The sequence below is a fragment of the Fusarium venenatum genome (genome assembly GCF_020744135.1).
Source record: "Fusarium venenatum strain MPI-CAGE-CH-0201 chromosome Unknown EDB82scaffold_4, whole genome shotgun sequence".
In the NCBI taxonomy this organism is placed as follows: Eukaryota; Fungi; Ascomycota; class Sordariomycetes; order Hypocreales; family Nectriaceae; genus Fusarium; species Fusarium venenatum.
Genome location: NW_027072132.1, coordinates 404,942 through 429,168, shown reverse-complemented (window position 1 = coordinate 429,168; position 24,227 = coordinate 404,942). Strand labels below are relative to the sequence as shown.

Here is a 24,227-nt window from a genome sequence, read left to right as displayed (position 1 = left end):
AGGTGAGTCAACCTTTCCGTAAAAAGTACACCGTGAGGGGAAACAAAACTGAGCCAATCATTGATCCCGTTCATGAAAACGCGTGGTAAGTCTCGTCATTACAAGATTATGTGATGTTCAAAAATACATCTTTTGGCACTGACGAGGTTCTCTATTGTTTTTCTTCACTTACCAAGTCAATCTTTGCTACCTTTGATCAATAATGAGTCTGGACTTGTCAATAGAGGCCGTGAAATCAAGGTTATTCAATTCGTCGCTATAATTATTCAGGACCACTGACACAGAAATTAGGATCGCCGCCCTGGCTCCGATCCTCGATACCATCCAGGACAATACTCGTACAGCCTCTATTAGCATTGGAGTTCTTCACCAAGGAGAGGTCATCTACACACGCAGTAGAGGCGTTAGAGACGTGGAATCAGGGCAATCTGCCAATTCAGATACCAACTACCTGCTATGCTCCGTTTCCAAGGCATTCACTGCTTCGTGCTGTGGATTGCTAGTCCATGAAGGGAAGCTGAAATGGAATGAACCAATGCAGTCATACATCCCTTTCAAGAACAACATTGATCCTGTTATCGGTGAAAGAGCAACAGTTCAGGATGCTCTTTCGCACAATACGGGGCTTGCGCACTTGGATCTTACCTGGCTTGGCGTGGAATGCGAATACCTTCTGAAAAGGGAAGATTTGCTCGACGTTGTCAGCTATCTGCCTCCTGTTCACGACCTTCGCTGTGGTTTTCACTACAATAACTACATGTTTGCTGTGGCTGGTGCGGTTATTGAAAAGCAGTCTGGACGTCCGTGGTATGAATACCTGAAGGAGAAGATCCTCGACCCGCTCGACTTGAGCCGCACAAAAACAAACCGCACGAAGTTACTAGATGACAACTATGCGGCACCTCATGTTGTTCTTGACGATTATTCGCTCCACAAGCAGAAACCTGTCGACATGGCTTCTGATGACTCTCTGATGGGGCCCGCTGGGGCTGTCTGGTCATGTGTTACCGACATGATGAAATGGGCCAAGGCTCTTCTGAAAGCCATGCACAGTGACACTAAAACGCCCCTCAAGCAAGTATCGACAATTGTCTCGCACAAAGCCAACATTACCACATGTTCCATTGGAGAAAACACATATGGGCTGGGCTTTGCCCGTGCCACAATCCCCTCTACAGAATTGGGTATGATCTCTCTCAACGGCCCTCAGCGCGAGCATGTCATTGGTCGAACGTCACAGCCTCGGTTAGTCTTTTATCACAATGGGGGTCAATCTGGATACTTGACATCATTTTATCTATTCCCGGAAACCAACTCGGCCATCGTCGCTTTGGGAAACTCATACGGACTCGGTGATGGGCCAGATTGGAGTGCACAGGCTCTTGCACAGGCCATGTTTGATCTTCAACCACGCGTTGACTTTGCAGAAGCATCAAAGGCGAGAGCCACGACAGAATACGAAAGATATAACCGTCTTGCTGCAGAATTCAATCATCATCGCGATGAAGAACGCGAAAGATGTGAGGGGTCGAACGAGACTTCATTGGAAGACTACGTGGGCAGATATCATAACACAGGTTTGAAGATGACGCTGGATATCAAGAAGGACAAGGATGGAGTCCTGAGACTGACCTTCAATGACGTACCATCTCAACAGCATAAGCTCACGCACTTTGCGGGGGACAAGCTAGGTTTTCTGCCAGCGTCACGCGAAGAGCTTATCTTGAGAGAATTCATTGATTGGTTTCAGTGGGATCAATTTGTTTTGGCGTTCAGCCGGAAGGAGAATTCACAAGATATTGTGGATGTTTCGTGGGCCATGCAGGTTGGTATCGAGCCGCTACATTTCAACAAGTTATGAGAGGATGGTCGCGTAAATGGCATGTTTATGGCGTGTGCGGCACTTGATTATAGGTCTGATAGCCTGCATACAGAAGCATTGGAACATGATATGACACCGGCGATCCCTCCCATGCTGTGACAAGCTTAATACACATAAGCTACCGCGTACTAGAAGTGACAATAACTGCATGGATGGAAGGATTGCAGCATAAGCTTTGTGATTGTGTAATCACCGGTGAAGCGGGGGCGACAACAGGAAGCTTGGACACAGTGGACAGGGTCATCGGATATAAATCCCTGTCATATTCACGTAACATTACTGGACCATTGGCTGCATCATCCCACGTCCCCGCCTTGTCCTGCTATCTATTAAGCAGCCTGCAGCAGTACTTACGCCCGGTTACAGCGGCAAAAGACGCTGATGTACATGTACTCTCTCAGCCTGACTTTCTTCTAAATCAACGCTAATGCAGAATCAACAGGCCACTCATTTCTTGTCAAATGTGGGCAAAAAGGACAGTGGGTTCACTTGAGCCTCATCCTCTTGTCTGTCAGGTAGGTTCTTATGCCCCGCCAACTGTTACCCTGTAAGTCATCGATGTATGCAATTCAGAGACTACCAACTATCTGTATCCACATTCTATTGCAAGTTGATTTTCAGTACAGTCAATTTGGATTGATCTATTGCCTGTTGACAAGTAATCTACAAGCTGAAAAGTAACACATCACTTTCGTCGATATCTACAGTCGAGTGTCTCAAAAAGAATTATTTCACAAGCAATCTCTTTTTGAAGCGGAACTACAATCACATCTAACGATCTGGTTACCTCAACCGCGACAACATATCGCAATGGGCAACCAAGAACATCAAAAGCTATGGCTTCAAGCCGTAGCAAACTACAAACAAAATCTCAGCAACGAGGATCGTGCTATTTTTGCCAAGCAAAAACCTGAGGATATCGAGAAGATCATCAATGCTTTATCACAAACTCCACCCGGCAAGGCAGGCAGATCGTCAACGGCCAAAGCTGCGCTGTCGCCCGAGACAATCAGCAATATCAAAACTTTGATACAGCTCTTCTCAACATTTACTTCATGGCTTCCGGAAGTATCTACTACAATTTGGATTAGCGTCTATCTCCTCAATGAGGTATTTATATACCAGCTTCAAGAGAACCACGACTGACTTGAACAAGCGCAAAAATGTCAACTCAGAGACGCTGAGAATCTTTGATCAAACTATGCAGTGTATCTCTTCTTCCGTGCCACACTTTGGCACCTACCATGAGGTCTTTGCCGAAATGGAAGATGTCGAAAGTGGCATCGTTGAGTTTTACTCTCGGGTCATTACGTTTCTTTTGGCTGCTTTAGAACAAACGAAGCAATCTTCTCGCTGTATGTTTCATTGCCACTTCGAATATGAGGAAGCTAACAGTATAAAGGGATGCACAAACTCGGCATAGAAGCAGCACCAATTGCGTTATCAAAAGCAGGTGCCGCAATTCAGGATCAGAAACAAGTTGTAGAGAAGCAGATTGAGGCCGCAAACCTTCTTATACAGAACAAGCGGCATACTGAGATCAGGAAAATTCTACAAGACTTAGAGACCCAGAATCAACCACAATCGAGATCCCCCACCCCATGCCATGTAATTCCTTACTCGGCCAACCCTCTCTTTCACGGCCGAAAAGAAACTCTAGACAAGCTCAAAGCTCATCTGATTGTTTCACGACAACAGCGTGCTTCATTTGCAATTTCTGGTCTCGGAGGAGTAGGAAAGACTCAAATTGCTCTCAAGTTCACTTACGACAACCTCGATCGCTACCCAATTGTCCTTTGGATGCAAGCTGATAATAAACAAAAGCTTGCTGAGTCGTATGCCGCTGCAGCCAAGCGTCTTCACATTGAGCCCGAAGACTCACAAAAAGATGCTGATGCTATTTCTACAGTTCTTAAAACATGGCTGAGCGAGTCTGACGTTGAGTGGTTACTGGTATTTGACAATGCAGACGATCTCAAAGTATTGAAGCCATTCTGGCCACCGGGTAACCGAGGTGCTATCATCATCACAAGTCGAAACCCAGCTGCTACAAGGGTCGCCGATTCTGGAATGCTCATCTCTCCTCTGACATCTTCGGAAGGAGAAACGCTATTTGTCACTCTGTTGACGTCGCGTGGATCAAATATCCACAGTTCAGACACGCACAATAAGGAAAAGATCTCGGAGATAATTAAGGAACTAGGTAAAGCCTATTCTAGCTCGTGTGCCATTTATGATAGCTAATATATACCAGGATACCTGCCACTGGCTATCGTCCAAGTTTCCAGTTTCATTCTCGAATGCGACTGCACCTTGGAAGAGTTCCAAGAACTTTATCGTTCATCTCATCAAGCCAACAAGGGGATATCCGACATGGAGACGTCATCTCCGAACCTTTTCTATGAGTATTCTCTCGCGACTGTATGGCGAGTGTCCATCGTAATGCTTGGCAGAAATGCATTAAAGCTACTGCGTCTTATGTCATACTTCGACCCCGATGGTGTTCCTGAATCTCTGTTTTGGGATGCTGGCAAAAAGTCAAAATTGCCAGCCCTTTCATTTCTCCAGCCTGGATTTACCTATCACACTGCGGTGCAAGAACTCATCTCCCGAAGTTTAATCACCAAAGCTGAGTATGGTGCTGTGGCAGGGCAACCCAGCACGAAAGCAAGAAGCCTAACAGTCCACCGATTAGTACAAGAGACAGTTTTCCACCAACTGAGTGAGGAGGAACAAGCCGATCTGCTAGCAGATGCGTTAACTATGCTACTCGCGGTCTGGCCAGTCAACAAGGAGAATCCCTTTAGGATGAATGCGTTTTGGCCCTTGTGTTCCTTGTACCTCCCACATGTACTTGCTCTGGAGGCCAGATGCAGAGATGCTTCATATCTCAAGCCTCCCAGTGGCTTCATTCAACTCTTCTTCCACGCCTCTTGGTACCTATTTGAGAGACGACTATCTGAGTTTGCCTTCCCTCTGCTGGAGACAGCAAGATCAATATGCGCTCAGAACGGAGACACAGACCCCTGGTTCCCCAAACTGATGACTGCCTACGGATGCACTTGTTTGGAGGCCGATAGACTGGAAGAGTCCGCGGATTGGTTCTCTAAGGTCGTAACAATCTACCGAGCCAACTACGAGAAGGAGCAAAAGGAGGAAGCAGAGACCGAAGGAAATCACACCTGGCTTTTGGCCATATCTCTTTCGGACTGGGGGTGCGCATGTACGGGCATGGGCCAGTACGATCGTGCTGAAGAGCTTTTCAAGGAGGGACTAGTGGTCATGAAAGGCGTGAAGGACAAGCATACATACAAAGACTGGAGTGTGCATATATCTCACAACCTATCGCGTCTATACACTCAGATGGGACTCCCAGAAAAATCCATCAAGCTGCAGTTTGAGTACGGCGACGAACTCGCTGATGGTCTCATCGTTGAGAACTCACAGCGAGGTGCACTGTTCCTGTACGGCATCGGAAACTCCTATCTTGCTCTTGCACTCAAGGATAGCCCAGGAAGTGCTCAAAACATAGACCGAGGTTTTGAGTTCCATAGACGGGCTCTCCGAATACGACAGCAGGTCTGTGGTGAACAGTTTGTCACGGCTATCTCGTTGCATAAAATTGGCGTACTTCTTTATCAGACTGGTGACTTTAAAGGGGCTTCTGAGACTTTGGAACACGCTATTAACATCTTCAAACAGTCCTTCATGGCGACTAGAGAGAAGGCGCGATCCGTGTTTTATATGTCTCTCGTCAAGGAAAAGATAGGTAAAGATGATGAGGCTAAAGAATTGCTTGATGAGGCTTGGAAGTATATGACGGAAGCTATAGGAAAGAAACGGGATGCGAAGAATGAGAAGGACACAGAATTATTTGACAATGTGGTTTTATATGTCTATTACTAGGTATATTGTATTGGTTGAAGGCTTGCATTTCGTTTTAGATCGTCATCGAGCCGGCGCGAATTACTTAAAAGCTTCTTTAATATAACCTTTCTTACAGAGTTTGATAATAACTTTATTAGGCGTATAGCCCTAGCCTGGCAAGATTATAGTTTCTAAACGACTGTGCTTACAAGTGGGAGGAGTTTGACAATAAAATCTCTCTATTTTATCTGTATGGGTATCTTATCACTAATATTACTCCGACACTAAATAGTGGAAAGTACTATTATACAGGGGACTCGGCGTGCACAGAAGCCTTAGAAGCTCCGTTTCGATCGCCGTACCATGATCCATTGTCAACATTGTTGTCGTGCGAGACATTGTATGTCTTGGAGACCACGATATCGGCCAGTTTTATGTTCTTTGGGATGATGGAATCTTGGCTCCCTCTGTCGCTTGGCTTGGCCCCCTCGTTTATACTTGGTGTGAGCTCGTAAGGGCCCAAGTCTGTAGTTCCATTACCACGAGTACCTCGGGTTCGGCTTGTTGCTTGATATGAAGAGCTGACGTTGGTCATAGACTGTCCCGTCCAAAACGCCTTGGAGAACAATGGTCGCAGAATAGGGATGTTGACGGTGAGGATTCCGACGATGGTCTCTCGTACACCCCATGAGTTGATTGTAAGCGCAGACGGATTGGCAGAAAGGGTGAGGACAACGCGAGTAATGGCTGCTGCGATAACGAATGCGCCCGAAGAGAGGAGAAGTCCAACAACGAGTTTCCTACACTATGTTAGCCTAGCGAAACTACAATAGGAGATCAACCACGACACTTACTTGCGTATAGGGACCTGAAGCTTCCAGAGAAGAGGCAAGGGAATACAGAGAATAAGACCGTCAGTCCTAGAAATGTTAGAGCTCGAAACTGTTGCCCTTACGGTAATAACTTACAAGACGTTCAGTACAGTTGTGACCAAGAAGTTCTGCATCTTCAAGGTGCATTGCGCTATAGAGTGTCAGTTCCCTTCCAAACATGAGATTGATAGAACGTACATCCAGGTGGTGGCAGAACCCTATAATAGGTTAGAAAAGTGAGTAAATATCGGAAGGAATCTAAACTTACTGCCAGTTCTTGTGATAAGGAAAGCATCCAAAGGTAATCTGGAATCTTGTCAGCAAACATTCCGACGTTGTGGGTATAGCACATACTGTAAGGAAAACCGCGGCGTATGAGACAACGGAAATAATAGAGACTGTCTTGACAAAAACGTTGTGCCATGTACCAATTGTCATACGAGAAAAGAAGCAAAGCATGGTGCCCTTAAGGGACCAAATCAGTGCCGTGTAGGCATACCAGGCTGCAAGTTGTAGTTTGCCACCTCTGATATACTGGTCGAGCTCATCGGCGGTCAATGCTGAACAAACATTAGTTCCCGCTCTTGTACTCCTTATTATTATCGAATCGACGTACTATGTAACTGCGCTGCTGCTCCACCTTCGATATTCGTACCCAGGTAATCTAGAAATCGTGAGCGAATGTTGCCATAGGAGCTGTTGACATGCATACAAATTAAATGCACTGTAAATGCGTCCACTGTATAGAACAGCAGGACTAGAATGGAGAAGAAGTCATCGCCCTGCAGCCCACGGATTCCAACAGTCTTGAAGCGTACTGCAAATCGGGCAAAGATGATGGACGTGCCAATGGCATAGAGGGTCCAAGCCTCAATAAGGAAGGACGGCCTGTGTTCGGAGACAGGCATGTTTCGCAAATAAGACAAAGGGAAAATGATATGTGGATAGTTGAATACCTATCTGGAAACGGGGAACGAGACATCCTTTATGCCGCGCAAAAAAAAAACCCTAGACTCTTTCCCAGGAGGATGCACTAATGCAAGAGTGTTCCATAGTGGTTTACTAACAATGTCGTCTCCATGGTAAGATTGGAGCATCCGCGGTAGTCTGGAGACTAATCCTGGAGTAGATAGGTCTGAAGCTAATGTTTCCAATCAAACGGAAGTGATGCTGGACGGGATTGCCACGCTGGGTACTCTAGAGGGAATCGACAACAAGCCACATGAAGATCCCATGCACCTTGGCGTCACCTGTTTTTTGTCCCCCCGAGAATACTTTACCAGTTATAAAATGCTGTAGTCACTTCGCGATGTTGGGATTTGAATGCTTGTGTTGATTAAATTATGTCGAGAAACAGGTTCATAACTATTATGTAAAACACCCCCCTGCTAGTGATCTTCAACCAAATTGTGCAGCTAGAATTTAGCCAGCCGAAGGAAATCGGATTCTACCCCCGTAGGTGGACGAGTCATGCAGTCCCGGCGATCGGACAACGGGGATCTGGATCTTTACGGAGAAAATTGAGATCGATTTAAGTGATCAGTCATTTCCCATCTCAGAGGCAAAATTAAATACCTTGAGCTTATCTCTTCTTTCAAACTCTCGGACAGCGACATCATAACATGATATCATTCGAGACAATTGAATGCGTGTCTTGGCCTTTCCGCTTTTTAGTACTGTATGTAAGCTGCCATTCAAACTTACGCTGTAGTGATTGCACACTGTAATCCCCCTTTTCATTATCATTTGTAGCTAATGAACTCTAATAAATTGCGCCAAACGTTTCATCGCAAGCTAGTAAGTAGTCCAATCGGTAGATTCGGTCTAAGCTGAATCGTGCAGTCCCGGACCAAGCCACATCGTCAAGCTACTGATAAAAGATGCCTAGTTGCGATAACGTGGCGGAGAAAATTCTTGATTAGAACGAACCGTCTGGATGTGGAGAATAAATGAACCGCGCTAGCCTCATCACGAGCCGAATATATTTTCCAGAAGTTGCAATGGGTACTGTACCTAGTTATTCCGTGGGTGCTCAGGTGCTATACACATCATATAGGCAGGCGGATTGCTTGAAGATAATTGTTCCTGGACCCCCTTTCTGCGCCAAGCGCTATCCATTCATGTCTGTGAGCTCCAGATACTTCTCTGTCCGATATTTCAACGCTAGACAAGCCATGGTCTCGGTAGTCGTTGATCTCAATCAACTTCCAGCTAGTGCGTAACGCCCAGTCCGTATTTTAGTTCCGGTAAAGTACGTTAAACTCTATGAATCGCGGAGCCCGTTGTGGCGCTCTAGAAACCCGGCTGAAAGATTCTCGAGCTGCTCAAGTTATCCTGCCGTTGGTAAAGTACGTCATGCCATACATGCAACAACGAAGTCTGTTTCGAAAGAATTAACTGAGGTCAGACAACTAAAGCGCTTTCCATTCCAGTCAGATTTATATCTAATTTGGTTTGATCTAATCTTATTCCTCTCGTTTTGTCTCGATGGGATGAACACGTATGATTCCATCAAACTCACAACATTTCTTCACCAATGTCAACATAGAGAGTGAAACAGCCACAGCAAAAATACTAGTCGACCTGGAGTGTAATTTCTCCAGCATCAGTAAGGTCGGTAGCGCGCCAATAATGCACAGCTTACTTAATCAGGTCTGCCAAGCGAATTGAAGAACCAACACGTCCATATATAGAACTGACGAGGATACGGGGATTCAATAGTGGTATTTAATTTGGATTTCAATACGGACTAGGATATGAAAGAAACAATCTTTGGGGACTCCATGACACCTAGCATCAAAACCTCAATCACCACTACCTTGTTGTAGCATCTATCAGTCCTTCCTACGGATCTTGGGCTGAAAGTCCGTAACAGGACTTCTGCCAATCATATATCCATTGGGCAACTTGTAGAACTCAACAGTTTGAGTGCGATCGCTATCTTGAATCTTGGGGGGTATGTTGTAGCTCATGACAGATTTGGGGTTCTTCCCCAAGAATTGCTTAGCACCAAACCCCTCGGGCCCGTTGCCCTTGTCATCAGGGACAATGGCAAATTCGTGTCGAAGACCGAGGATGTGACCGATTTCATGCTGGAAGATTTCCTTCAAGATAGATGTATTATCCCCCTCAAAGGCATCTGAGAAAACAATCACATCCTGATCAATCTCGTGCGGGAAGAATGCCTGAGCTAGCGATCCCGCGTCAAACTCCGTGTTGGCTTGATATACGAGGTAGAAGTTTGCGCTCTCTCGATCAGTGGTTTGAGAGAAGGTAAGGCCAATTCTGAGTTTGGCCCAGGAATCAGCAGCAGCTTGGAATTCTTTGGCTGCAACCTTTGCCTTGTCTTCATCTGGAAAAGTGTCCAATTTCACAAAGTACTGGAGGTTTGTGCCATTGGATGGTGTGACGTCCCAGCGTGGCACGATGGGTCCGAAACCGAGGACGAGGGAATCGGGCTTATCAGGTGCGTTGTCACCAGTAGTACCCTCGAGATTGGAAATAGGAGCGGGACCAAAGCTTGGATCCGTATCCTCTTGGGTACGGCAGGAGTACTTGGGAAGTTCAGAACCTGGGGCAGAGGTGTTGGTATTCATGGCTGCGACTGGGTTGTTCCCACCAGATGATAGAGCTGCAGCGGCGCGTTTGTTGATATCTCCACACCAAGGACGAATTGGCTCAGCCAGTTTGAAGAATTGAAAAGGTTATTATGGTAGGTGGTATAATGATTTGATTGCAGTAATAAGTGTCTGCTTTGTATTTCTGACTCGTTCGTACAGACCTGTGGGTTTTTATAGTAGGGATTTCGTTGCAAATCCCGTCAATGTAAAACCTCCGTTTTATACCGGAAGTTGCCTTCACCGTGTTATGTGCACTTTCAGCCAGCCGCAATAATCTGCTGACCGCATTAAAGGTTCAGCTTGCCACAATGAACTCTGGCTTGTCTTAGGATGCACACCCGGTCAAGATCGACGACCGATATTCGACGAATTGCACCCTTCTATCAACATGGCCCTCCGCGCTCTAGAGACATGACACCCCATTAGTAACGACAGTCAGACAGGTTTGCGTTAATGCAGCGTCTTGGCTGAGACAGATCGTTCTCGATGCGTTTCCCCGCTCTGACTACCTATGCAGGGAGACGAAAACGTCGCGAGCTGAAAAAAGTCCTATTTCTATTTGTAACACGGGCGAGATTAGATATCTATTGCTCCCGGTGGCGTTGCGATGCACTGCCTACGTTCGTTGGCCGTCATGTCCTCCATTCAAAGAAGTCTCATCGATAGCTAGTAAGATAAGTTCTATCTAGTGCTAAAATGAATGTGTATATATATTAGTAGTGATCGTATGAGGAATCAAGAGCGGAGTGAATGACTTGTAACTGGGATGCTGCGTTCCTGGAATACTGTGTTCTAGCATGACATTCCAACACGATGGAAACATGGAATTAGTCGAGGTAACTGAGGCCGATGCCTTACATGAGTTTATTGTGGGGTATATGTGACGTAGCCGCTAGGGTTGTAACAGTTCTGATAAGAAAGTATTATCATTATTCCCTCTTCTATGTTGTCTCAAACTTCTTGATACCAATCTGCCAATCCAGTCATCAATTCAGTGCGGGGTTGGGCCGCAAAATTGAATCAGGCATTGTCCAAAGGGAGCTGGTCATCTATGTCATCCAGTCTTAATGTGTAAATGATTCTCAGATCCCGGATTATCGTACGGAGCCAATTTTTAACTAATTTCATTTTCTAACTAATTTTGTAGGTTGGGAGCAAAACGATAAGGAGTTAATGTTACTGGCTAGATAAGGGGACGAGATGATTGTGTCTTTCTGAGCTAAGACACTACTACCATACCTCATTTGCTTAGAGCATGTGGCATGACAAGACATCTGAGCGAGGGAATGCAGTTGACAGTTTGTAACGAAAATACAACGCCCTGCTTGAATCACCTTCTTTGTTTTCTCTCATGGAGGGCTATCGTGAAAGGAGACTGCAGGCGGTTTGCAGATAACCATATTCTGCTACGGATGGGAAGTTGTTTCATACATGCAGGTAAACTAATCATTGTTGGATTACTTATGACAGTCGAGCTGGTTCTGAAATGAGACCCAATGGGCGATGTAAGTCCTGTAGCACGCATGGAACAGATGATTCCACTTAATATAATCTGCAGGGCTTGAACAGTATTCTTTAGTGGTATTAGCAGAGATATAGACTAGTAGAGTATTCTCAAAATCCTCCCAGTGTTTTTAACTATCGACTATAGTGTCTCAAATGGCCATATTGGGGCCAGTCGGTTAACTCGGCTAATGAAATATCCTCTGAAACCCATTGGGATGATGTACTTATCAAGCTCTTGCGATACTACTATCACCCTGTTTCACCTGCAGTAGTGCATTCTGTCTGTTGTCTATCTTCTAATCTTTGTTAGATTGCATTGAAACGTATACCATGAAAACATAAACTTACATCCCGAGCACCAGAAAGAACGAATAGAACCCCAGTCGTAGCGATACAATTCGGAACACGAGCCTGAGACCGGACCATTACTGTCTGCATATCTGCCCTTGCACCCAGGCTGGTCAAAGATAACGCATCTTCCAGCAAACAGGGTTATGGACTGAGGAATCAGTGAACCGGAAGTGCAACCGCCTTTGCTGGTACCACCGTTCCTGAACTCCTCGCACTTGGTACCAGGCATGTTTTGATCGAACTTCATACAAATCCCAAGGTTAGGAACCCCCGGGATTGCGCGGCACATGGTGTTGTCTTTAGCATTTCAGTCATTGACATTGTTGTAGGCGAAGACTATTGTTTGTCAGCTAGGAATCAACAAGGAGAGCATGAAGGTCAAGTCAAAACAAGAGCCTTACCTTCCCATACTTGGGAACCAGCGCACAAAGTCGTGAGGATAAAAGTGGTGACTGTTTGGAAGTGCATTTTGAGTGCCACGAACGAAATAAGGTTGAAGAGTTGCTTGTGGTCTGGATGATAAGGAAACATCTAAACAAGAGACATCCTCCTCTTTATAGCCAATATTGTGAAAGTTTGGACTATACAGTTTAGGTCTTGCTAGGGCATGTTAAGACCATAATTCAATAGGGAAATGTATTGCTGTGCATGATTATAGACTGTTGTCACCTACTTACAGTTGCCAACATGCTCCGAAAGCCACCTCAGACTTGTGTTGATTACGTATCCCCACAGCGGCACAGGCAAAATGACTTTTTAAAAAAATTAAGCGAGCTTGAAAGACGGCAGAAGGATATAAAACACCTGCCTTATTCTTATTAGCCTGTGGTTCCTGCAAGCGGCACAAATGTCTGATCCCTAGTTCCTGCTCCACATACTGACCGTTCAGGGCAAAGACTTCGTGGGCTACCAAAGCGTCGACGAACAATTTATGTCTTCTCATGACCAGTCTGCCCAAGAAGGGATGGTTTCATTGCTAAGGCTAGGTTTATGTGAGTTCCATTGAAAAAGGTAAGTCTCTTGAGCAGAATGTAGTGACTCTTGGTGTTTAAGTATTGGAACCTTGGTTCACAGGCACTTGGTTAATCCTTGATCTAACGTGGGTAATAACCCTTCAACTGGATGCGACTTGACCGCCTCGGAGATTACATGGTAGGGCTGAGTGGGGAGCTTTTGACAACACGACGTTGCCCCATCGATACACTGTAAGAGTGCCTTTTCTTTTTTCGACAGTGTTCTTTTCGGGATTCTGGATATGATTTTTAGAAATGGAGTGTTACATCTGGAGGGTTAAATATTTCTCGCTCGTATAATGGCATAAACCAATGATACTATAACACGGCAACCGCTATAGTAGTATGGAAGAGATGACGAATGAATATACGAAAAAGGGTACTACATCAAGAATGTACATTCCCTTGGTGCTCCTCGTGTCTCCGATATACACATTCTCTAGAGACCTGATGCTTCATGCTTCAACCTTCATCGTGGCTTTTTTCAACTCGTCTCTTATATATTTGAGTATCTATCTGACTTCTCGTTATTAAAGACCGTAAGGCGAATCTGAGCTCAGCATAAGACATATACCCGTGGCTCCCAAGTCTCATAACTATTTATGGTGATAGGTAGTTCTTAGCCGCTGATAGACTAGATGAGTAAGCACTGGTCCCCCAAAGTTGCCGCAATCTGTTGAGCCACCTACAAAAGAGAGAAAGACGAGGCTGTATATACTCGATTAGATTGAAACTGTCTTTTATTCGACTCTTTTGTGGGGTGGAGATCGGCATTTACTGGCACAGGTTAGTATAGCAGGTTTATTGCGTACAGTATGTGACGGCTATTTTGCTGCATAAGATTGGCGCGTTTCGTTACTAAACAGGCGACTTTGAAAGTGCTTTAGAAACTTGATAATACGCTATCATTATCTTCTTATAATCTTTCGTAATAACGAGGAAAAATGCATGATCACTACTTCATGTGTCTCTTGTCAAGGAGAAGATGGCAGAATACGGTCAAATCAGGATATTACTTGGCGAAGCTTAATGCGAGTAGTGAGAAAAACAAGAATTTAGTTGAAAATGTGGTTTTCTATGTTTATAATGTAGCAAATTGAAGAAGACAATATTGTAATATGTCCGCCCATGCCTATAGATGATATTCTGATCTGACCCCTACTCTCCTCTCTAATATCACCCAAGGAAAATACAGGCTTGTGACATTTTGTTTCTGGAAGAGTGTGTCAGCATAGATATTATAACATGATTTATCGAGGAACTTACAGCCAGTGCACCAGAAGGAGCGGATGGGACCCCAATTGTAGCGCTCCAGGGAAGCGCATGACCTGCCGTTAAGATTACCGCTGTCTTGGTATCTACCCTTGCAGTTGGCTTGGTCATAGACAACACATCTTCCAGCTTCCTGGAGGATGGAACGAGCAGTCAAAGTGTTCGAACAATCGCCATTGCTGGAACCACCGTTGAAATACTGACGGCAGCTGGTGCCAGGCATGTTCCCGTCAATGGTCATACAGCCGTCGTTATTGGTAGCACCTGAGTAGATGCGGTATGTGCTGTCGCGATTGGCTTTGCAGTTGTCGACATTGTTGTAGGCAGTAACTGTGTCCAGGTTGTTATTTCGTTATAGATACAACCTCTCTTGAAGGAGTCTTACTTTGCCATGCCTGAGTGCCAGTGCACAAAGTGGCAAGGACAACGGCGGTGATTGATGGGAAATGCATGTTGAGTTCTTGGAAGAGTGAAGAACTTTGAACTGAAGTCTGAGTGATGAGAAGAATGTTACACTTGGAAATGGCTTCCCATTTATAGGTATTGTTGAGGCCCTCAGAATCTCCATTTACCGTATATGGTCCTCATCAGAGAATCTTGGCCCCCACTTATAGTAAGTAACCTGGTCCGGATGAAGTCTTTGCTTTGCCGTCCAAGTTGTGGATTTTACCCATAATTACTTAACCCAAATATCCATTGTAAATTAAGCGAGCTTGCTTTACATAGGTCAATATTCAAAACCTGCCTTATTGCTATTAGCCCAGAATCCTCCGGACATTGTAATTGCCTTTATGATCTAAGCCCAGGAATCCTTCAGATAGAATAGCTAGCTAGTCTTTCATTTCACCTCTCAAGGCTTCCTGTTTAAGGATAAATCTCCGTAGGGCAAATGTGGAATGACACTTTCTATTCTCCTAGATCCTATTGATCCAATAAGAGACACCTAACTGGCAACCAACGTTACATCCTCACTTAATTAATTGTGTGTCTTGGCTGATGTTCCAGTTTGCCATTTTGGTAGCCCTCGGCTCTAAGCTCCACCGTCTTCAAATACGAGCTTCCAGGCCAATGTATCTAGATGAAGTATTTCAATTTCTTTTTGCCACAAGTAGATACAACTAGGTCTTTTCAAAAATAGCGCAGATAGCATTTTATATCTGCGTTCTGCTTTCCAGTATCAATTCAATGGTTAGTTTCCCTTCGCTAAAGTTTACGAAAACTGCTGTAGGTATCTGTTCATGACCGGCCATATTTGTTATCTATGGTTTGCTTCATTAACAAAGGTCAACGTCTTCTATAAGGAAGCTATTAATGAATGAACGAGTTGGTAGAGTGATTCTTCAGTGTCGCCACACTATATTGAACAAGGAAAGAGGGTAAGGCAGGTCGCCCAGACTTAAGTATATTATACCTTGCTTTACCTGTATCTTTTTTTTTGACTAGGCATGCACACGCACGGGCATGGGCCAGTATGGACGTTTTGAACAGCGATCTGAGGTGTTATTGGTGATCACAGGTGTTGTGGACAAGTATTTGTACAAGGACGAAGTGTGCATATATCGCACAACCTATCACGTCTGTCTATTCACCCACATGGGGATCCCGGTGGATTTCATTAACCTACAACTAGAGTAAAGAAACGGAATCGTAGACGGTCTTGCAGCTGATAACGTAACCTGGTGCACTATTCCTGAAGGGTATCGAAAGCTCTAACATGCTCTCATTCTCAAGCGTAGCCTAGGAACAAAGCAGAGAGACAATGCTCGGAATAAGATTTATTTAAAAATACGAGAAAGTACGTAAGGCAAACTATGAGTGAGGGATGGTTGTGAAAAGGTTTAACAATGTGGTTTCATATGTCTATTGCTGGGTACTCAAGAATTGATCTAGCGCTGAGAAGTATGATATACATGCTTGCAAGTTGGGATTATCCAATCAGATTGAAGCGGTTCCGAGAACCCTGGTTAACCAAGGATGCTCAATATACTTGAGGTTGCCAAACCGTCCCCACAGCCGAATAATCCGTTGCTGGTGCGTCTTTAACTAGATCGTATCCAGAACTGACTGTCCTTATCCACATTGGGGGATCCCTCCGGACAGGCCGCAAATGCAACCTCACCGCCCGCATCTCGCCAGTCTCATTTGGTTCCCAACAGTTGAGTGTATACTTTAGTGTCGTTCTCTGTCGTACGGCCAGCCATATCTGGAACGGGATTGCTCCGACAATAGTAAACCCGGTCAGGAATGCGGCTACAAAGTGATTCCGCTTGCCGATGGGCCCACTTATACCCTGTGGCGTCCGGGTAAATCCTCCTCGTTGTCTCATGACAGACTTTTTGTGTTGTGTCGTCATCTTTCCACAGTGCTCATACCATTTCGGCGAGGGGGCGAGAAGACCCCATTCTTCGGGACCGAGGTCTACTGTGTTGTCCGGTATAACCTCGAGAGTAGATCCTAGCCCTTCAAGAGGCATCTTCCATGCGAACAATGATTCATCATTCTTGGCTATCAGAGCATCTTGAAGTCTAATGAAAGCAGCTTTGCCTTCTCCGTATTGGATAGACAATTGGAGATTGAAAATTCCAAACAGGCAATATGCCAAATCCTCCTCTTTTGTTGTCTCGCGGCGTGATGCCCAGCTCATCTTGGCTGCGATGCAGGCCGTGCGGAAGTCCCTCTCACCATTGAGATACTGCGCCGCAATACCAGTAATATCCTCAATCGACTGGGCCAAATCGATTTTAGATCCTAAATAGGTCCAGTCTGTGTCATAGAAAAGCAAATTTGACGGTGCGAGAAGTTCTTGCAATGTCCATCCACGGGAGAACCACTTCGATGTCTCGCCAGTCTCATAGCTTTGGAAGATGGGCGAGCCAACTGTCTTGCGGACGTCGGATAAATATGTCAGGCACACAACTGCCTCTCTGTACCATTTAAACATGGAGTTGATAGACTCGGATAACTCGCTATTGTCTGATTTGTTGATGCAGCAATTGTCGATCCACATCCACTGCAAACCCTGCTTGCGAGCAGTGATACAAGCGCCTAGTATTTTGTCGAGTTGCGGCAAGGCATGGCGATTTCTGGTTTGCCTCAGTTCATGGGCAAATTGACTGATTTGAGCAAATAGAATTTCGCTTGAGCCCCATCGGTGGGATAAGATGCCGTAGCCTTGTTGTTTAAAGTCGATTTGTGTGCTGGTATGGAGTTCAAAGGTAGTAGTGTTCATACAGCGCATTAACGCCATGATGGTAATTCTTCTAGGTGACGGCAGTGACGGAAGAAGTTTATTTCCGAGTTTGATATTATCAAGAAGAACAAGTAAATAATTGAAGATGCTGACGTATGGCGAAATATGTAATTATGGCACTCTGAAGAAATTCCCGTGTCCAACGGACTTGCTTAGCGAGTGCCGTAGGCCTGGCTATACATAGACCAATCACAGAACCTATTTCCAATACTTCATGGTGGCTGTGCCATGATCGACCCCTGCCGGTAGTGACTAGCGAATAAAACATGCCGCATAATTAATTAATTTTATTTTTAGCCCTTTAGGAATATCAGAGGCTTTGGCTATAATTTCAGTTAGATTAAACGCTGACCAAATATTACTATGTGTGCCAAGCTAAACAGCGAGGTAGATTGCCATTTTCATAGTAATAGAGATGCCAACGCAAATACACCGAATAATCCGATTTTTCTATACAGGGCTGCCTCCCTGGTTGAGTTGCGTTGCTTTGACTTTGGATTCAGATCCAATTTGGGCGCGTTTTTGGCGACGCGACTGAATTGGATGACGCGCTTTCCCGTTCTAGTCCAGTGGGAAGTTAAAAAGTTAACCTTCAACTTTAGAGCTACAAGAATAGATAACTTAAGAAGTTTAGTCTAAGTAGCTGCCGCCGAAACAATTTGAACTCTAGAAGCCAAAGAAAAAAAGAAAGGAAAAAACGTGTGTCGTCTTCATTCCTGTAATAACTGCTGATTGAAAGGATATTGCCAATCTCTTTGAATCCGCTAGAATAGATTTGGGCACATGAATATCGTCATCACCATTTCACCTGTGACTACGATGAATTTCAATATGGGTCGCAATGGAAGGCAACGTAAATTCTACTAAGCCTACATCATGACCTCAGTACATCTGCAAGCAGCCCACCCAGTGGTTGCTCAATGTAAAGATGGCGCTCATTAAATCCCTTCACAGTCATTGCTAGGATGGCTGAAAATGGACATGAAGTGTATAGGGTATCTTGATGCTGAAATGTTAAAATGAAACTTAAGTCCTAAGCGTATATATTAGATAATGATTATGACTGTAAGAATTTGTCCCTCATTCATAAATTGTATGGTATTTAAGATTAATCATAATGTAGTAGTTGAGTTTGTTTCAGACTGGGGGACAACCAAAGGTGACTGACGTTATGGATTTTCGGCAAGTCTCAACATCAGTAAGACACAGCGCAGCCTTAGCTAACCGAAAATAAATTGGACGCAAGGGTGATGTTTATCTTCAACCAATCACAGACGCTGAATCCACTCGACTTGGATAGACAGTACGTTTCTCCGCAAGTCCGCAAGTCCGCAGTGACACCAAAGCCTACTAAGGTTTTGCAGAAATGAACCGGATAGGTTACAAAGATTCGGTATTATAATCTTTGTCATCTTGACAAAAAAGTAGCCTTGTGAATAATCAACCTCCAAACACTGCAAGGGTCAGCTCACGAAGTGTGCTCAGCTGTGTAAGTGTTTGACCTGATTGTTCATTTTCAATAAATATTAATATGACCATCCTCCCGTACATCGACATGGTATTGCAACAAAAACTTCATCATTCCACAGTAGATCAACAATAATCACAAGATGGCTGGCGACAAGATCCTCGTTTTCGGCGCCACTGGGCCTGCGGGTATTCTCCTTCTTCGCGAGTTGCTTCATCGCAAACTTCCAGTCCTCGCCTACTGTCGAACCCCTTCGAAAATTCCCGAGGACATCTCCAACAATCCTCTGCTTGAAGTAAGTCATGCAGCAAATACCTAATCTTCTACCAATTGCTTACCAGCAGAGAAAGGTTGTCAAAGGGGACATGTCCCAACGAGACGCCATATCTAGAGCCATCTCCAAGTCCCGGGCCATCATCTCGCTCCTAGGGCCCAGCACTGCCAAGCCAAGTTCGGACACTGAATTTGCTGACTATTATCGCTTCATCGTACCACTCATGAAAGAACACCAGGTTTCTCGAATCCTGGCCCTTGGTACGACAGCCATCTATCAACCCGACGATCAAAGCTCCGTTACCCGTGGTCTCATGGGTACCCTTATCAAGGTTATGGCGAACTCTGCATACCACAATATTCTAGCTATTCAAGAGTATTTTGAGAAGCTGAATGATACATCCATCGACTGGACTATTTTTCGGCTGGGCTGGCTCGGTGGTACGAGCGACAAGTCTGCGTGGTTGGCTGATCGTGAAAAAGGCAAAGCATTTGCGGGACCTGTTGCAGCCCCCGGTTACACTTCGGGAATCAACAGGAGTCTCTTGGCCCAATGGCTTGCTGATGTGGCTACCGCTGAACCGGCGATATGGGTTCGACAAATGCCTGCAGTTAGCAAGGCTGGCTAGGAATGACCCGAAGAGTACAGGCATTGAGGAAAGTAAGAGTGAAGAAATGGAGGAACATATTGCTGGCAAGGGGCAGGACATTGTAATGGGCAGGAGGTTGGTGTAGGGATTGTTGTAGTTTGGATCGAGATTAGTATTGGTATCCCTACTGAGTTCTAGATTAGTTTTATTTTAAATGAATCAGTCTTTTTGCTTGCAAGGTTAAGGCTTGTGAAATAATGCGAAAAAATGCACAGATATTGATGATTACGCGTGAATAGCTGAATCTACATGGTTTCTTTAAGCTATGATAGTAACAAATAGAACTCAATCAATTTTAACTGAATCGTAGAAGCAAAACTTTCTTTAAATAATTTATAGTGTAGTAGAATACCATGCGACACTGAATGTTCAACTGACTACAACAGGGTAATCAACTGTCGAGCCAGGTGAGCTTAGCACTTGAACTTGAGGGACTCCCACTCGTCTCCGATATTAAAGCAATCTTTGAGGTTAAGAACCTTCTCAGAATAGCCTTTGCAATCATGCTCTCGATATCTGATCACTGATGAAGGAAACGCAGTAAGCAGGGGCTGCGCATCCACGAGCTTTGAGGAGTTATCTATGACTTACTGTGGCACTTTGTAGCTTTTCGGGTTACCATGCTCACGGCATGGTCTTTCTCAGCTAAACGCTTGATACAATGTCCACTGTTGAAATCCTTCTTGGATCTCTCAGTCTTGCAAAGAGTGGTATCCCAGAATCTGACCGTAAAGTCACTGGCTCGACTCTGTAGGTGGGATTCAAGGCCATCTGGGAGGACATCGATGGGGCTGCCGAGAACCGGGGCCGCCAAAAAAGCACAGGCTATGATGACAGTGGTAGTGAATATGTTGACGAGCATGTTGACGGTATTGCACAAGAGTCTGGTAAAGATACGAAGATAGAGGATGTTGGATAATGATGAATTAACCAAAAACAATGGGAATTAAACAAATACTTATAGATGAAGAATTTGGTATTTCAACATATCTCAGGGTTGATTATCGTTCCACTTGTAATATGCAGTGCCAACCAATATTACTGCGCCGCTGTATCACAAGCGAACATTATACTAAGGCGTTGATTCAATTGGATAGATAGTGCCTTGCGTTGTTATCCAACTTCATGCAATGCAATAGCCCCCAAGCAAAAGTTCTCGAGGTATAGCACAAGCCATGTAGATAACTAATGCTCGCCTTTCGAGTTTGGACATCGATTCGCCTAGTGCATAAATGGCCCCCAACTGAAAGATCGCCAAAGCTGCAGTCTAGAGTGGACATTGGAACCTGCATTCCAGCCGCGATTGACAGTCTGGCCCGAGCTCTCAGACCAGATGTCTTGAACGGACTGAGTTAATTGGTCGATACAAGGATCATACTGATTCGGAAATTCTAAAATCACACGCGGTGAACTCCACTACCATACATAACCGGAACGAACGATACGACGCATTTTTTCATCTTGAGGGATATCAAGGATGGTTTAGGAAAATTGTAACATGACTTATAGCCGAGCGCAGCGTACTGCCGAAAAGGTTCAGAAGCAACGTCGCATAGCTGCAGTTGGTTCAGTTAATAGATAATGGCCACTATCATACCACTTGAGACTATCATTTATCTTAATAGGAATTATGTATTTATTCATAGTATTGGCTAGTGAAAACCTTCCCTGAAGTCACGCCTTAGAATTTCCACTATTAGACACAGTACCGCAAGTGCCTGAGTCTACGACTCCAATGTCAACACCGTTGCCGCCATCGGCAGCCTTGGCCATGTTATTGGCGCCGTCGCGTAGACAGTCACAGTATGAATAGAGGAATAAATAGTAACTAGGCAAAAGAATTAGTCTAACTGTAGATAAAAGCGCAGACGTGTATATAACAACAACAGTAACATCTTCTTGTGTAATATCAGTCCAGATGGTGGTTGCAACTCTTTGAGTTAATATTCAAGTAATGGTCTTGACTTTAGATTGCAGGGTCTTGTAGGGGGCCTGGACAGTGGTCATGGTAGTCTTGACCGTGGTGATGTAATAATATCAGGCACAAGATACAAGCCTTGAGCCTGAGAAGATAAGGCTGATTCCATTTTGAATTCTTACACATGATTGGTTGGCTGGCAAATAATATTCGCGTTGGTGTTGACGTGTTCCAGATTCAGAACTGAGATCACGCTATGTCAAGCAATCTCAACCATACATCCGACGATGGTTGATGAGCTTTTTCTGGATTGTTTCTATACCTATCCTGTGGAAAGTTGATATGCGGTTTGATTGAGTCGATCGCATCCACTGCTATCTTGCCGAATTGACTTCCATTCCATTTAACACAATAGTGCGAGCTAGTCCCGACCTGTCTGGTCGGATACTTTCCGTGATTCTCGGCTATCATCCGAGATTCTATGGCGTACTCTAGAATGATATCGTAACGATGATAGAACGAGCCTGTTTACTGCCCACATAACCCCGCGTTTTGCCTTTGTCCTCCCGAGGTTATGATCTGGGGTAGTCAATTGAGCATGGTACCGGCAGTTAGTGTCTTTTGTCGTCCCCTCCCGCTTGCGTTTTAAACCACCCAAATCTCCAATTAAAATAAACATGCCGAGTTTGCTCTTGTCTTCCGAATCAAATTAACACTCTGTTATCTCATTTTCCTTATTGCTAAAATCCACTGACATCTACTACGCAGTCCATTGCAGTCATGTCGAGTCAAGTATCTTCATCCAGCACTCATAAAGAGAAGGAGGTTAATAATGGTCAGTCTACTACATAACAAACCCAATAACTTTCAACATCAATTGATTAGCTGCCAACCCTCCATATTAGATATCTTCTAATGTGGTACATCACACAGTTTCTTCTACCAAGCCAGAGTTAAGCGATATCATCAATCTTCACGACTTTGAATGTGTAGCCAGCCAAACACTGCCAGAAAAGTCTTGGGCCTATATCAGCAGCGGGTCTAATGACAATATCACGCGCGACGCCAACCTTGCCATATTGAAGAAGATATGGCTCCGTCCAGCCGTTATGCGAAACGTCCAGCACGTCAACACCAAAACAACTCTTTTTGGCTGTCAGTTAGATCTGCCTATCTTCATTGCGCCTACTGGCGCAGTAAGAACAGCTGGCCCTGATGGCGAGCTCGCGTTGGCAAGAGCAGCGTCTAGTAGTGGGATCATCCAATGCATTGCAACCCCTGCATCGTATCCACATCAAGAGATCCTCAACGCCACTACTGAACATGCCTTCTTCCAGATCTACGTCAACAAGGCTCGTGTAGAAACAGAGAGGGTGCTCCGCCTAGGCATTGCTACGGGTAAAGTGAAGGCCATATTTGTTACAGCAGATCTACCAGTCGTGTCCAAGCGTGAGGCTGATGAGCGTGTTAAATCGAATGCGAATGCAGGGGACGCCAAGGGTGCGGGGCTTGCTCGGCAAACAGGTGCTTTCATCGACCCCTCGTTGAATTGGGACGATATTTCCTGGATCCGGAGCATCACAAACCTTCCCATTGTGGTCAAGGGAATTCAGCGTTGGGAAGATGCAAAGCTGGCCATGCGACATGGGTGCCAGGGCATCATATTGAGTAACCATGGTGGACGAGCTGCCGACAATGCGCTACCTGCGATAATTACCCTACTGGAACTTCATGTTCATTGCCCAGAGGTCTTTGGAAATCTGGAGATTCTGGTGGATGGCGGTTTCCGTAGAGGATCAGATATTGTCAAGGCTATCTGTCTGGGCGCCTCTGCGGTTGGACTTGGCAGACCATTCATGTATGCCGTCAACTACGGACAATTGGGCGTAGAGCACGCTGTTAACAGTAAGTGAATGTTGTCTACCCACACACAACTTGCTAGTACTGACAGGTAAACGAATCAGTTTTACGCGACGAGATAGAGACCACAATGCGATTGTGTGGTATTAAGAATTTGATGCAGGACTCGGACCCAAGCTGCCTCAACACAGCTGAGGTGGATCATCTAGTTTACAAACCGAATCATATGTATATGAGTAAGGGGTTAAAGAATCAGTCTCGTCTTTAAGTAAGGGTTATTGGATGCCAGCTTTTAAATATAAACGTCCCAATTTGAGGTTAAGCTACGGTATATAAATATCAGTATATTTGCTATTAGTGCTATTATTTATAAGATATTTATTAATAGAGTTTAACTTCTTACCTTAATAAGAGTTTTAATTTCT

The 24,227-nt window shown here is 44.8% G+C and overlaps 10 protein-coding genes across 10 annotated transcripts; 4 read left to right on the top strand and 6 right to left on the bottom strand.

Moving 5' to 3' along the window:
- Positions 1-86: 86 nt before the first annotated feature.
- Positions 87-2,031, top strand: EDB82DRAFT_511192 (beta-lactamase/transpeptidase-like protein). Its single transcript, XM_025736828.2, has 2 exons — positions 87-240; positions 292-2,031. Exons 1-2 carry the CDS (start codon positions 203-205, stop codon positions 1,859-1,861), a joined length of 1,608 nt encoding a protein of 535 aa, XP_025591749.1. The 5' UTR covers positions 87-202; the 3' UTR covers positions 1,862-2,031.
- Positions 2,032-2,262: 231 nt separating this feature from the next.
- Positions 2,263-5,886, top strand: EDB82DRAFT_511190 (uncharacterized protein). The gene is made up of 4 exons (XM_025736827.2): positions 2,263-2,992; positions 3,039-3,237; positions 3,285-4,085; positions 4,137-5,886. The coding sequence occupies exons 1-4, from the start codon at positions 2,693-2,695 to the stop codon at positions 5,786-5,788; spliced, it is 2,952 nt and encodes a 983-aa protein (XP_025591748.1). The 5' UTR covers positions 2,263-2,692; the 3' UTR covers positions 5,789-5,886.
- A 167-nt stretch (positions 5,887-6,053) lies between these two features.
- EDB82DRAFT_560712 (uncharacterized protein) lies at positions 6,054-7,529 on the bottom strand (the record flags this gene model as incomplete). Its single annotated transcript, XM_065609739.1, has 8 exons — positions 6,054-6,549; positions 6,604-6,669; positions 6,718-6,772; positions 6,820-6,839; positions 6,890-6,927; positions 6,976-7,204; positions 7,234-7,285; positions 7,334-7,529. The coding sequence occupies 8 exons, from the start codon at positions 7,527-7,529 to the stop codon at positions 6,054-6,056; spliced, it is 1,152 nt and encodes a 383-aa protein (XP_065463103.1).
- A 1,844-nt stretch (positions 7,530-9,373) lies between these two features.
- EDB82DRAFT_286335 (uncharacterized protein) lies at positions 9,374-10,484 on the bottom strand. The gene has a single exon (XM_025736825.2). It carries the CDS (start codon positions 10,215-10,217, stop codon positions 9,456-9,458), a length of 762 nt encoding a protein of 253 aa, XP_025591746.1. The 5' UTR covers positions 10,218-10,484; the 3' UTR covers positions 9,374-9,455.
- Positions 10,485-11,996: 1,512 nt separating this feature from the next.
- Positions 11,997-12,566, bottom strand: EDB82DRAFT_479276 (uncharacterized protein; the record flags this gene model as incomplete). Its single annotated transcript, XM_065608123.1, has 3 exons — positions 11,997-12,001; positions 12,096-12,395; positions 12,500-12,566. 3 exons carry the CDS (start codon positions 12,564-12,566, stop codon positions 11,997-11,999), a joined length of 372 nt encoding a protein of 123 aa, XP_065463102.1.
- Positions 12,567-14,287: 1,721 nt separating this feature from the next.
- Positions 14,288-14,835, bottom strand: EDB82DRAFT_528643 (uncharacterized protein; the record flags this gene model as incomplete). Its single annotated transcript, XM_025736823.1, has 3 exons — positions 14,288-14,307; positions 14,378-14,713; positions 14,769-14,835. The coding sequence occupies 3 exons, from the start codon at positions 14,833-14,835 to the stop codon at positions 14,288-14,290; spliced, it is 423 nt and encodes a 140-aa protein (XP_025591744.1).
- Positions 14,836-15,957: 1,122 nt separating this feature from the next.
- EDB82DRAFT_511188 (heterokaryon incompatibility protein-domain-containing protein) lies at positions 15,958-17,744 on the bottom strand. The gene has a single exon (XM_025736822.2). The coding sequence runs from the start codon at positions 17,628-17,630 to the stop codon at positions 16,362-16,364; it is 1,269 nt and encodes a 422-aa protein (XP_025591743.1). The 5' UTR covers positions 17,631-17,744; the 3' UTR covers positions 15,958-16,361.
- Positions 17,745-18,969: 1,225 nt separating this feature from the next.
- On the top strand, positions 18,970-20,202 carry EDB82DRAFT_511186 (uncharacterized protein). The gene is made up of 3 exons (XM_025736819.2): positions 18,970-19,121; positions 19,172-19,396; positions 19,452-20,202. The coding sequence occupies exons 2-3, from the start codon at positions 19,244-19,246 to the stop codon at positions 20,001-20,003; spliced, it is 705 nt and encodes a 234-aa protein (XP_025591742.1). The 5' UTR covers positions 18,970-19,121; positions 19,172-19,243; the 3' UTR covers positions 20,004-20,202.
- A 235-nt stretch (positions 20,203-20,437) lies between these two features.
- EDB82DRAFT_547808 (uncharacterized protein) lies at positions 20,438-20,886 on the bottom strand (the record flags this gene model as incomplete). The annotated part of the gene is made up of 2 exons (XM_025736818.1): positions 20,438-20,547; positions 20,616-20,886. The coding sequence occupies 2 exons, from the start codon at positions 20,884-20,886 to the stop codon at positions 20,438-20,440; spliced, it is 381 nt and encodes a 126-aa protein (XP_025591741.1).
- A 1,656-nt stretch (positions 20,887-22,542) lies between these two features.
- EDB82DRAFT_511180 (mitochondrial cytochrome b2-like protein) lies at positions 22,543-24,210 on the top strand. The gene is made up of 3 exons (XM_065608884.1): positions 22,543-22,777; positions 22,848-23,847; positions 23,907-24,210. The coding sequence occupies exons 1-3, from the start codon at positions 22,775-22,777 to the stop codon at positions 24,068-24,070; spliced, it is 1,167 nt and encodes a 388-aa protein (XP_065463101.1). The 5' UTR covers positions 22,543-22,774; the 3' UTR covers positions 24,071-24,210.
- Positions 24,211-24,227: the final 17 nt, after the last annotated feature.